Source organism: Podarcis cretensis (genome assembly GCF_951804945.1).
Source record: "Podarcis cretensis genome assembly, chromosome: 5".
Taxonomy (NCBI): domain Eukaryota; kingdom Metazoa; phylum Chordata; class Lepidosauria; order Squamata; family Lacertidae; genus Podarcis; species Podarcis cretensis.
The window spans coordinates 37,194,611-37,208,404 of NC_137174.1; the positions used below are offsets into that span (position 1 = coordinate 37,194,611).

General features: G+C 47.9%; 1 protein-coding gene across 1 annotated transcript in view; it reads right to left on the reverse strand.

The window, feature by feature from the left end:
* HTR7 (5-hydroxytryptamine receptor 7) overlaps positions 1-7,702 on the reverse strand; it is a 43,791-nt gene extending 36,089 nt beyond the window's left edge. Inside the window, exon 1 of the mRNA XM_079976370.1 lies at positions 6,966-7,702. Within this exon, the coding sequence (XP_079832496.1) occupies positions 6,966-7,582 (617 nt within the window). The 5' untranslated portion in view covers positions 7,583-7,702. The remainder of the gene's footprint in view (positions 1-6,965) is intronic.
* Positions 7,703-13,794: the final 6,092 nt, after the last annotated feature.

A 13,794-nucleotide genomic window follows, 5' to 3' on the forward strand; every position in this document is an offset into this window, starting at 1 on the left:
ATAATTTGTAAAAGCATCTGGGTTGGCAAAGGCTGATCTGCGCATTAGCACAAAGTTGTCACTTATGTGAGACACAAGCTTTGTAAGCAAGCAAACTATGATTATTTATACAGCACCATCCATCTGCTGTGTACATAAATTACTATGTACTATTGAATTTCACATACACCTCCCCCCCAAATGTCCCATTTGTTTCGGGGGCAGTGGGGGAGGTAAGAGGGATAAATGTTAAGTTTCTTCTCTCCTGTTCCCAGTTGCCCTTTTTGTTATGACTTCCAAGCGCGATTAATCAGAAGTGCGATCTTTTCAGGTGGATGCACATGCGATCTCTTTGCTGGGGTGTAGGGGTAGATGCAGGTCAAGTGGAAGTGCAAGGAAATGGGCGGCAGCCAGACATAGCAGCAAACAGAGGGAAACGCTCCAAAGTGATGTTGTGAATGGAGCCGCCAAAGTAAGCCTGTGTGTCACGACAGGCGAGGGAAGAGAAGCCCCAGATTAAACATGTCCTTTGTTTGTATTTTCTTCTTCCTGCCTCGCTAACAGCTGCCTCTTGCTCTCCAGCAGATGTATAAGCCACAAGAGGCCATGAGTGCCTTTGGTCCAAGAATATGCTGTTGTTGTCGCTTTTATAAAGAAAAATAGAAAACAGGATACCCATGAACAGGAGTTATATTTCAGAATAGCTATGGTTTGAAATGAACAGCTTCACGTTCCATTCCCCCTCCCCCCCACCAGTCAGTACGTAAATTCAGATTTCCTTTGAAGACTGAAAAATGTGGGGTGCCAAAGGGGAAGCATGGTTTGGCTCCGCCCTATGAAAACCCCCAGTGCACAGGCAGTGCTATGGGGCCACATCAACCCTTCACTGGTTATGTGAAATGTTTCCAACTTTTGCATTCACTGGATTCAAATCATGCATTTATAAAGTGTGCTTTAATCAATCTTTTAAATCCAACAATGTAATTAAAATAGTTAATTAGTAGGCAAGCAACATTTAATCCATCAATCAATTTTTGATAATTACTAAGGTTTCTCGGTCAGGGATACCTAAGGGTTAGTGAAACAGGCCCAGGAGGTCACAAAAATCACCTGTCAGACTATGGAGTATAATAATAATAATAATAATAATAATAATAATAATAATAATAATTCATTATTTATACCCCACCCATCTGGCTGGGTTTCCCCAGCCACTCTGGGTGGCTTCCAACGAAATATTAAAAACACAATAAAACATTAAACATTAAAAACTTCCCTAAACATGGCTGCCTTCATATGTCTTCTAAAAGTCAGATAGTTGTTTACTTCCTTGACATCTGATGGGAGGGCATTCCACAGGATGGGCGCCACTACCGAGAAGGCCCTCTGCCTGGTTCCTTATAACTTCGCTTCTTACAGTGATGGAACCACCAGAAGGACCTCAGTGTCCAGGCTGAACAATGGGGGTGGAGACACTCCTTCAGATATACTGGGCTGAGGCCATTTGTGGCAAGATCCAACGGGGGAGAAGCTTCCCGTCCTTCTCTCACTGAGCCGCAAAAGCATGCAATTTTTTTTTGCCCTTCCTCCAAAGGAAAGCAGAGCAGTACATTTGGCACCAGCTTGGCTGCAGGAGTTGCCTGAAGGAGGTGTACAAGACACCATCCAACTGTCTTAGGGACTCCACTCCAGATTTGTGTATGGTTCACTCCTTAGCCTTTTCTTCCAGCAAGGCAGCAGAGGTTTATGATCAGAGTTTTCCTTCTCCTTGGAGGGCTTGATTACAAGAGTTTGAACTATCATGAAGGGAATAGGCTGTACAGTATATGCATGACATACTCAGAACCCATGCAATAAGACCCCACACAAATGCACCCAAAACAACTCACAGCGCAAGACCTTGCTAGACTGGGATTGGGGTGGCCAATCTGTGGCTCGTGGACCACACATGATTCCAGGGCAAGTGAAACATGACAAACCAGAACAGGAAAAACAAGAAAAGTCAGCAGGTGGGCAGGTGAACACAAGTAAAGACTTGTCTTTTTCTCATCACAGACAACACAAGAAAGTAGGAGTGTCACCTATTAGGCTCAGAAGTATAGGGTGCTCCAAGAATTGAGGATTTCTTCAGGGACAAGGGGATGGAAACAAGTAATAGTGGGGCCGTTGCACAGCAAAATTGGAGATTATGAGGAAAAACTGTTATGGAAGAAAAGGACTGGCAGTATTTGTAGAGAACAAGCATCAGGATCAAGTGCCTAGACTAGACTTTCCTAGTCCTGTTTGCTTCTGAGCCTCATTCCTACTACTACTACTACTACTACTAATAGTAATAATATTAATTTATTATTTATACCCTACCCATCTGGCTGGGTTTCCCTGGCCACTCTGGGCGGCAGCCAATGGAATTAAAAGCCCAATAGAACATCAAACATTAAAAACTTCCCTAACCATGGCTGCCTTCAGATGTCTTCTAAAAGTCAGATAGTTGTTTCTTTCCTTGACATCTGATGGGAGGGCGTTCCACGGGGTGGGCGCCACTCCCGAGAAGGCCCTCTGCCTGGTTAGTAATGCGAGTTTTCCAGAAAATTTGGAATTGCAAATTAGTGAAATTTGCATAGGGTTATTTCCCATCAGTGAGTTTTCAGTTTGCATTGGATAACATTCTGATGCCCTAGAGTAAACTAATTTAGCATGCTTAAAGGTAAACACTTTGAAACTGCCAAGCTGGCCTCAGACTGGATTTGAAACTGGCATATATCCATTGTTACAAACCTATGGAACAGGAAATTTTCTGCGGGAAAGTTAGACAGCGGGAAATTTTCCTCTATGCAGCACTTCCCAATAGCAGCTGGTATGGAAGGAGATGCCCTCTAAACACCAGCCTTGCTGTAGCTTAGCTTGATGAGGCTGGGGCAGGACGGGAGCAAGATCAGGGCTGGGCGGACACACCAGTGGGAGCACCAGCCTTGACCTCACAACTGGCCCACTTCATCCCATCCCCATCCAAGGAAGCTGCAAAAGCACACATGTTGGGAGGGCGGCTCCAAGGCTCTGCCCTACTGCAGCAGCTGCTATTGGCACAACCTGTTGTTTGTCAAGCAGCTGCAGTTTGATTGGCCATGGAGACTATTGCTATGTAGCAAACTCAAGCTCCTTTGGCAGCAGAATCTATTTTCTGTCTGTCTCATACTCCATTCTCACCGGATTCTGCCACTCCCCCCCCCCCAGCCCCCAGCCCCCTATTCCCAAAACTCTGACTGACCTGCTTTCTAGTTCATTCTCATTTTCCAGAGAACTGCATGCAACAACATGCTGTCTGGAATTCTGGCGGTTGTTTGCTTTGTCTGCGATTCTTCGGACATCATCTTCCAAAACCTGAAACAGGCTGGGGGCCTTGAGGTCATGTGGAATGTTCTTTAGGCTTTTCTTAATCCTGAGATTGGCTCTAGCCCAGGACTTTGAGGCCCGAGCCCCACTGAAAGTAGAGGAGGAAAATCTGACCACCTGTGCACTGGAGTAAACAAACCACAGGGGATTCGTTTCTCCAGAATTACTCTTCTTTCGTGGAAGCAATTTTTATTTACGCAAGACGAAAAGTAATTGCACTGTCAGCAATATGACATGTTCATTCCTTTCTACTTAATTAGGAGATGTTCTGTAGGTTCGCAGCTGAAGCCCAAGCTCTAGTTTAGCACAATAAAATTAAAAAGCCACTTTCCCCACTACCGCCATGGCTTCGGCACAACCGATATAATTTGTTAGATTAAAAGATAAACAAAAAAGCTGTTCTGACAATTGATAGGGGCTGCAGGATTGGACCCATAAGCAACACCTTCCAGGGTGTTCACTGGCCAGCGGTTATACCCTCAGCAGCTTGGCTTCAGCATGAAAGAGGGAATATTCATGTAAAGATTTACGTGCTCAAAGCTTCTCCGTGGGACTCTGCGTACAGCTAACCTAATATTGAATGAGTTTAAAGTTTATCTCATTCATGTTGATGTCATTTCCACTGAATTCAGTCCAGATGAGCATTCACATACTGGAGACAACAAGCATACAGAATTCTTCCAGGGTTTCACCAGTCCTGATTTTTCTAAAGCAGCAAATACCCGCCTGCTATCCAAATCTGTTGTTCTCCCCAACTTTGCCTTCTTCCTCATGGCCAACATTTAGACTAAGCTCCTTTCTGGAGCAAGGATCCATCTCTTTCACTTAGGAAATAAGAACATACACATTGATTCTAATAAATAAATAAATATGACTAATGCACAAGCACAATATGGCTACCCACCCTCCAATCCATGTGTGTGTGCATGCACAGAATAGTACTAGATTGGGCCTAGGAGTAAGTATAGTGGTACCTTGGGTTACATACACTTCAGGTTACATACGCTTCAGGTTACAGACTCCGCTAACCCAGAAACAGTACCTCGGGTTAAGAACTTTGCTTCAGGATGAGAACAGAAATCACGCAGCAGCGGCACGGCAGCAGCAGGAGGCCCCATTAGCTAAAGTGGTGCTTCAGGTTAAGAACAGTTTCAGGTTAAGAATGGACCTCCGGAACGAACTAAGTACTTAACCCGAGGTACTACTGTATAAGGCTAAATAATAAATCTGGATTATTATTTTTAACAGTACAAAATAGCTTTGGATGCAGAACCAGATATTTCAAGGACCGCTTCTTCCTCCATGAACTGGCTCATCAATTGCATTCCACCATCAAGGCAAGTGTGATTGGCAAGGGCAAAGTGCAGTGCCTTTTTGGTTGTGGCGCCCTAACTATGAAGCTCTTTCTCAGGGAGGTTTAACTGACCCCTTCTCTGTTGTCCTTCAGGCAGTGGATCAAGACTTTTCTTTTCTTCCACCAGACTTGCAATGATTATTTGCTTATGGTTTCCTTTATCTCTTTTAAAATGGGCTGCAAATGCTCTTTTTAATTGATGCTGATATTTTATTTTTGTAAGCTATTGTGAGGGCTTTTTCTATCGCCAAAATGTTGCAAGAGTAAAACCAAGCAAATCCTTACACTGGAAAGGAAGCAGTTCATGAGTCAACTGCAATTAGCCATTTACTATCAGCGTAAGGGGAATAACCTAGATACTTTTGCTTTGAAACATTCCTGCACAGCATCCTAGTACTAAAAGGTAACCCAATGCACCCAGGATGATTTGTAAACAAGCGCAGGTGTCAAAGATTTAGTAGCTCTTTAGGGAGTGCCACATGTTGCCTTAGTATAAATGGAGAAATCGTTCTAACAGACTGCAGCCCCGTGCAGAATTAGGCCGGCTTAAGCCCACTGATTTAACGGGCTTGGGAACACCTAACTGCGTGATGGGGCTGACAGAAAGACCCTGTTTACTATAGAATTATGCAAAGTTGGGAGGCCAATAGGAGGCAGAGGCAGGTAGAATCAACTAAAGGCTCGCCCATACTGCGGTTTAAAGTGACTAGCAAGCTTCCAGAACCTCCATTAATTCTCCCTTGTCTTCATGAGGACCTCCTGCAGAGCACTGCCTTTGCCCACAATTCCCCCTTTCCTCATTCTGGATTTTCTCATACCAGGGATACTCCAGAAAGAAGTGGAAATCCAGATTGAGGGAGGGGAAAGTGTGAGAGTGCAGAGATTTGCAGGAGAACATCATATGGGCGACAGAAAATTAATGGAGGTATGGGAAGCTTGCTTAGTCACATTAAACAGCAGTTTGTTTGTTTGTTTGTTTGTTTGGCCTGACTTTTTACACAGTGTATCTGTTCTTTTACTTCTCAGGTACGAGGATAAACAAAGCAAAAGTGACCCCTGCTGGAACAGTTGTAGAACCTGCCTTTCTGCTCCAGTCAGACAATTTACTACTTCATTCAGTTTTTAGAGCCTTGCCGTAATGCATCGGTTAACTTCGCTCAAGGTCCCTCCATCAGTCTTGGCAACGCAGTATCACAAAGCTGTGATTAGTCCTCATGCCTCAATAGGGGCAACTTTTTAAAAAATGGGAAACTTAAGATGCACTCAAGCAGAATCTCTAGCCATAATGTGAAGGGTGGGCTTTATTTAGAAGGTAGAAAAGCGACTGTGCACACAGATGCCTTAGACCTAAGGTTTCCTGCTTCTGTAAACAAAACAAATACTGTACCACAGCAGCCCGGTTCCAAGCCTTGTTTTATTCTAGATTAAATTCCTCCAGAACGATCACTCTCAATTCAGTTTCTCCCTAACAAAGCTTGGAATCACCTCTCTACGTAAGACACACAGATAAAACCCACCCTGTGCAAATGTGTTACGGGTTTGGTTGCTCACCTCAAATGTTTCTGAGCAATTTCCTTCACAACCTACGCAGAAAACAAAGGTCAAGTGATCTTTAGAACAGCTTGCTATTGCTAAAAACAGACCAGAGCCACCAGTCAACATAAAAGCATGAGGAGACCAGTAAAAAATTCACCATCTCTCATCATTCTTAAAACCACATTGGTGAAATGTATATCAGAATGAAGGTCAGCAAGCAGAGTAAAGAATCTACTTCAAATCCCAAAATCCTCAGTATGGCAACACGTGTTTTTTTTTTAATTAGGCCAACCAACATACCACAAAATAGTGATCAATTTTCTGAGTTTTTCAGAAAAGAACTCTCATCCTAAAGATGAAGCCTGCCATTATCCGAACTTAATCCACATTCCCGAGTGGATTAAGGAACAAACTCCTCTCTAACCCTCTCATGATATTCCTCCTCTTCTCCGAATGGGAATTTCAGGGCATCTTCCCATCTGCACGCCGATCCACGCCAAAAAAAACGCGGCGTCTGAAGCGGTGACCTGGTCTGCTGCTTCCCACACTGCAGCAGCCTCCCGAGGCGCTCGCACGTGTGAACGCACCCGTCGGCTGTCCCGCGAGCAAGTTTTACAAACACACCCAGCGTCCCAAGCCTGAGCTGCTTCGACGCGAAGCCCCCTCCCCGGTTCCCTCGACGGCGCGCCGCCCGCTGCCCGCTCACCTGTCGATGCTGATCACGCAGAGGGTCATGATGGAGGCGGTGCAGCACATCACGTCCATGGCGATGAAGACATTGCAGAAGACGCTGCCGAAGATCCACTCGCCGCCGATGAGGTCGGTGACGCTGACAAAGGGCATGACGGCCACGGCCACCGACAGGTCGGCCAGCGCCAGCGACACGATGAGATAGTTGGAGGGCTGCCGGAGCTTCTTGACGAAGCAGACGGAGATGACCACCAGGCAGTTGCCGGCGATGGTCAGCAAGGTGATGAGCGACAGCGCGGCCCCGATGACCACTTTCTCCACGTTGCCGTAGCTCAGGATCTGCTCCCCGCACTGCGTGTCGTTGTCCGCGAAGCCCGGGCTGGGGCTGCTGCTGCTGCCGGCGCCGCTACCGCTGCCGCTGCCCGCATGGCCGCCTCCCCCGGGGCTGGCCGTGACCCCTTGCAAGAGCTTGCCGCCTATCCCTAAGCGGGGCGGGTGCAGCGAGCCCGAAATCATCGCCGCCGCCGCCGCCGCGCCGCCGGAGCCCAGCTGCCGGGGAGCGTGGGGCGCGAAGCAGCGCCGCGGGCTGGAGACGAGCGGGCAGCTGCCGGCGCCGTGGACGTCGAGGACCATATTGAGGAGGGCTGCCCACCAAGCCAGCAGCAGCCAGCCCCCCGCATGGCCGCCTCTCCGCGCCGCCGCGGCGACTCCCAGCGCTCTGGCGGCGGCGGCGAGGGGCTCCGCCTGCCCGGGCAGGGAGCTCTCCCTCTGCCTCGGCGCCACCAGCACGATCCCCGCGCCGATCCCGCCGCTGCCCCGGCGCCGAGGGCTCTAGCATAGTCCGCTCGGCTCCCGCTCGACGCCGAGGTCCGCCTCCGCAGGGGGCAGTGTGAGCCCCGACACAGCCCAGCCCATTGGCTCAGCCGCAAGCGGGACGCGACAGCCCCACGCAAGCCGGTCGAGGTCCGGCCGGGAAGTTTCTAGGCAGCGACGGCGCTGCTGCAGCCCTCTGCGCAAGCAGCCGCGTCCCTCGACGGAGAGCACCGTCGGAGGCGTGGTCGTGGCGCGCGCTCTGGCCCCAGGGGCAGGGCTCCGTCGAAGGCAGGGCTGCCTGCCTGCCCCCCACCCCTGAATAGATCTCGCGTGTCGCCGACGTTGCACCCTGGGACACGTGCACCGACGGCACTGCGCGCTCCTGGGAACTCAGAGCGCCGTTCCGTCTCCGCGCCTGGTTCACGCGTTCGCGTTTCTGGATTCCACGCGGTGTATTGCAGGCGCTGCGGGGACTATTCACATGCAGCTAGGTGGGGCCGACTGCTGAGAAGATGGCACGCGATGCAATGTGAAGTGATCCTGTCTTGGTACCCATACCCCTCCCCCCTTCCCCCTTCCCCGCATGATTCAGCAGGGCTTTGGACAGCAGGGCAGGCAGAAAACCAACAGGGTGTGGTTATTCACACCACTGAATCTCCTCCCCAGATATTAGGCAAGGGTAACAGAAGGTGTGAGTTCCAGTCTTTTCCTTTAAAATTGCCCTCTGTGTGTGCCTAAATGGGCCAGCACCATCCCATTTTATTTTCTTCCAGCCTTCCGTACTTCCATTAATTCTCCGTTGTCCATATGAGGTTCTCCTCCAAATTACTTCCTTCCCTCACCTTCCCTTCCTTCAGTCCAGGTGTTCCCATCTCCTTTTCCGCTTGTCCATGGAACACACAGAAATCCAGAATAAGGGAGAGAGAAAAATCCAGATTGTTTGCAGGGAGACTGGTCAATGTTTGCTCTTTAATGAGCGCTCACCCTGAACTTGCTGGTATGTGACTGAATCTCACCTGAAAATAGAAACTCTCTTAATTACCTTTGTGGTGATTCCGCTGCCTCACCCCAGCACCCCCAACTTCTCGCACCCCTGCCAGCTGCTGAAGACCAGGGTGCGAAGGAACTGGAAGTAAAGAACCATGAAGCAGAGCAGTGCTGATTCACTGCAATAAGAAAAAGGGGAAATGGCGAGGCTATATTTGACAAGAGGCCTGCCGCTGGATGGACACAGCATTTTCAGAGGCGAAGCTGCTCACATTGTTTGGAGGGTGGGAGCAAGATGGCTCCATTTCAATTTAGGCCAGGTTCAGTGACCTCAAATAAAGAGTGTGGGGATCTTTCTTTTTTATTTTAAGCCCAGCTGAAAAGGGGTTGGGGTGGCATCCGAGCCTCAGAGCTGCTTTTGGGCCCCCTCCTGCAGTTTTTTATGTGAGTGTATGGACTTCAGTAATGCAGAATAGGAGGAAGTGGAAGGGAGGCATTCAGAATTCAAATGCGCTTTCTGGCTAATGGCAGTTTTAGATTCTCTTGTGTAAAGCTGCACAGACCATCTACGTGAGCCAGGAGTGCAGACCTGGAGCGATTAGGAAGAGAATGAAACACCACTGAGAAGGTTCAGAGAACCTTTTCTCACATCACAACCAGCCAGCCTGGCTGAATGGGGCCAAATCTAGTCCAGTGTTTCCCAAACTTGGGTCTCCAGCTGTTTTTGGACCACAACTCCCATCATCCCTAGCTAGCAGGACCAGTGGTCAGGGATGATGGGAACTGTGGTCCAAAAACAGCTGGAGACCCAAGTTTGGGAAACACTGACCTAGTCCAGTTGCCCTGTTCTTACCCATGGAAAGCCCCCCAAGCAGGACCTGAATGCAAATACCCATCTCCCCACTTGTGATTCCCAGCAGCTGGTATAGGGAGGCAGGTTGCCTCCAGCAGCAGACGCCGACTATGCAGGCAGTGAGTGGGGATAGATCTGGGCTCAGACACTTCAGAAATCATCTAATCGTACAGATTTTATTAGTTATCTGTGCCACCAGATGACTACGTTCACAGGGCTGCTTGCATCGAATGCATGAAGATAAAATTGCTCCAAGCACCTCTGCCAGCAGGGCCAAGAGGGAGGGAGGGGTGGGAGTTGGAGTCCAACTGGCCACAGGTTTCCCATCTGTTTGACATCCCAAATTAGGTGCTGCTGCCGTAGCAGAAAAGGGTTGCTTTTTCTATTGAAAAGTGTGGCTTTCCTAAAGGAGCAACGAGTGGGCTTCCTGCTCCGTGTTAAGCTGTAATAGAAATGGAATGTTACATCTATCTTCACCTGAATATCCCCTTTGCGCCTTTGCCTTGGGCTACTTCTGTGCTCTGTGTAGCAGCAAGGCATGTGGAGAGAGAGAGAGAGAGAGAGAGACCCACAGTTCCCTCTCTGCGGTCTGGCAGGGAACACCAAAACAGGCTGGTGCAAGGAAAGGCCATAGCTCAGAGGCAGAACATCTGCCTTGCTTGCAGGAGGTCCAAACTTCAGTTCCCAGCATCTCCAGATAGGGCCAGGAATGAATCCCTCCCTGAAACCCCACAGAGCTGCTACCAAGCACCGTAGACAATACTGAACTAGATGGACCAATGATTCTGACTTGGTATAAGGTGGTTTGCTGTCTTCCTTTTTAAGCTGTGCACAGACAGTAAGCACTCTAATTTCTGGAGTGCTTCTTTCTGAAAATTGGATAGGATTTTGAAGGGTGCAAGAGAGAGAGAGATGGGGACTGTTTCTGAAAGGGAAAAAGAGACAGAAGTACATGGGTGTATGGGGAGCCAGCCTGTGCCTCCTACATCGTTGCACAGAGGGAAGACACTTAAATGAAATATTCCTCATCGCCGTAAAGCGGATGGCATACTCCAGTTAGAATGAGGTGTGGGATTTCACAGCCTCGGGAGCCTTGCACTACATTTGGCAATTTGCATTGAGCCATGTGTTTCTAGCACTTCATATAAATGGATCTGTTCAGGGCTTGCTTCTCCAATTCCACATTTTTAGCTGCTCTCATTTTTATCTGCGCTATGAGAGTTCAAGGAAGCTTACCACCTACCGCTTTGAAGTTTGATGGGCTGCCAATTCAGGTTTCCCTTCCTGCCTTGCCCTGGACAGCAGTGGCTCTTATGACAGTGGAGTGAGCGGGAAGAGATATGTACAAGGCGGGTTGTGGAAGCAGATGCCGACCACAACTCACATTCTCCCTCTACCCTCCTGGCCAAAATAAAAACAGTATATTTCACTCCAAACCTAGAGAGGTAAAACGACTGTTCTTTGTGTCAGCAGCACTGCATCCATGTGAGCTTGGGTGGGGAAACCTTTATATTTGAGATTCTTTTTTAAAAAATTCAGCTCCATCCTACAGAAGCGAGTCCTATCAGTTTCAATAGGCCTGGCCTCTTGAGGCGACCTTTTTTTCTTGAATAAAGAGTTAGCTGCACGACATTGTGTGATTTATTGCTGAGCTGCTCTTGGCACCTGCTCCTGACACTAACTAAAATTATTATCATTATTAAGTCCACTTGACAAGCAGGTTAGGATTTTATGTTCCCACGTGGACAATACAGGAATATGTTTCAGGGAATCCCAGCATGACATGACCAGCCAGCAGACTCCACTGCCAGAAGTGGAACAGCAAATGTTGCCCTCCTGCCCACCCAGTGAAGGTGCATGATACCCAAGACAGGTCAAATTATTTTAGTACCTGAGCACAAAACCCTACAAGTGCAGTGAAAATACAATAATAAATAACCAGCTAGCAGCTAATATGTGGTTGGGATTGCCCTACAGCATGGCTAGTTTCCTGGAAGGACAGACTGATTCTATTTCTTTATCAATGTACAGGTTGAATCGATGGGTAGCAAGGATGCTCACAGGCAGAGACAGTGCCAGCCTCAGAACAGCATCGCTTCAGTCCCCCAAGAGCCTAAAAAACCAGCAGGAGGAGCCTCTTTGCAAGGCAGACAGGGTCTCTCTCTGGCAAAGCTGAAAATGCATCTTTGTCTGCTTGCATCGTAATCCCAGGACAGGCTTTCAGCAGCCACCTGTACAGACGTTCCTAGTTGAGCTGTTTTCACACAGGAGCACTTGGTGACCCAGCACAGACCAATATGTCTATGGCTGTTGGATGAGGAAGGAAAACAGATTGACTGTTACTGTGTGTGTGTATTTTGCTCTGCTTTCAGGCCAGTTGAAGGAAGGAAAGTGAGAAGAAAGACTGTCTTTCTCACCTACTCCCCAGATACCCCCTTTTTTATTTCAGCGGTTTGGACTCCTAAGAATAAGACTAATCAAAGATGCACACGTCACACCTGGTCATGATGCAAAATGTGTGATTCCTTATAACTAGAAAGATAAGGGTATACTCTACCATCTCACCTACTGCATAGCTTAAGCCTCACATGAAGTATGAGGCACTGACATCCACATTTAGGACCTTGTAGCTGTTATGGCCTCTCCCCGTTTTCCCTGGTAAAATAACTTCTCTCCAGGAGCACACGTACATTATTAAAATTTGGTGCAGAATCTTTCTGCAGATCTCGGCTGCAACCCCCCAAGCTACTCTGAATCCATCTGCCTTAACTCCTTTGAGACGTTTGCTTTGTGTGAGCCCCGTCAAAATGAAGGGGAGCTGTCCTCACGGTGCCCTTCTCTCTACAGCTGCATTTTGTTTAAAAGAAAATCCTTGAATGCTGAAGATATTTAAAATCCACTTTGCTCCTTCCCAGGAGGCAACTCTCTGCTGCCTCCGCCTCCAAAAATATAATCGGACCATTGCAGACCTCAAGTTTCACAAAGCTTCTGAAGCAGAATAATCTGTTAATGTTCCAGCAAGTTTACCAAATGCTTCTCCTGGCTCACAGCGAATAAACCCAGCTGCATCTTACCATGCTGGAGAAGGGGACTGAAGACTCTTAACAGTGTGGAATACTGCCAAGTTATCCCCCCAAAAGCTGTTCTCCATCCTGTGCCAAGCAACACTCCCCATAGAGAAGGCATTGGTGTCTCCAGTTTTCTCCAGCATCAAATCGAGCTATGTCAACCATAATAACTAAAATAGCATCAAGTGTTTGGAGGAAGCCACTAGGATTCTTGGCTCCTTTCAGCTTCATGGTGACATACCTCAATAAGGCAGAAAGAATAATATCCAATTGCTACTCAGAATCGAAACGGAAATAAATGTTTTGCCCCGTTCCTACCCTGCTTGTCTTTTTCTTTAAAACGAATATGGAAAGGTAGATTTCTACATTGCAGGGGGTTGGACCAGAGGACCCTTCTACGAATAATTCTAAGTTCAAGAAGAAAATGGCTGCCCAGCCTCGTAATCTCTCAGTTCTGATGAACAGAAGGCACTATCTTCTTCTAGATCTTTTCCTGCATGGGATGCATTCAGATTAACAGCATGCCACATGACAAGTACGTGACCCACCACTAACATGCATGTCTGAATTGGCCCTAAGAGGACAAGCGCCCCTAAAGGCCTAGCCTCTTTCCCTTGGCTGCTTGTTGAAAAGGAGCCTTTTCTCTCCCAGGATGGGTCTTGAACCCTAAGCCCCCAGGAGGCTGTGCAGGCTTCCTGTAGGTACTGTGGGCTTCCCTTCCCTTTGTGTTTTGTGCAAAGAAGCCATGCTTAGGATGAAAGAGCAGAAGGGGAGTCAGATTGCAAGGATACCTGAGGACCGGCAGCAGCAGGAGGCTGCCAGAGGGACATCATCTCAGGTGTCATGTGTGTTGTAATGCAGTAGGAGGGTCCCCTATTATGGTGAGCTCATTGGCTTCCCTTGCAGGCAGTGTGTGGGCCTTGTTGCTGGCACAGTCCTTGACTGGTGACTAAGGGAGGCGTTTTCAGGCAAACTTGAGACATGTCTGTCATTTCCCCTTCACTAAGTTTGGGTTTTCTTCTTGTTTATTTTCCACCTCCTGGGCTGAGCTTATTTATTATTATTATTATTATTATTATTATTATTATTATTATTATTATTAGAGTTTATATACTGCCCTATAC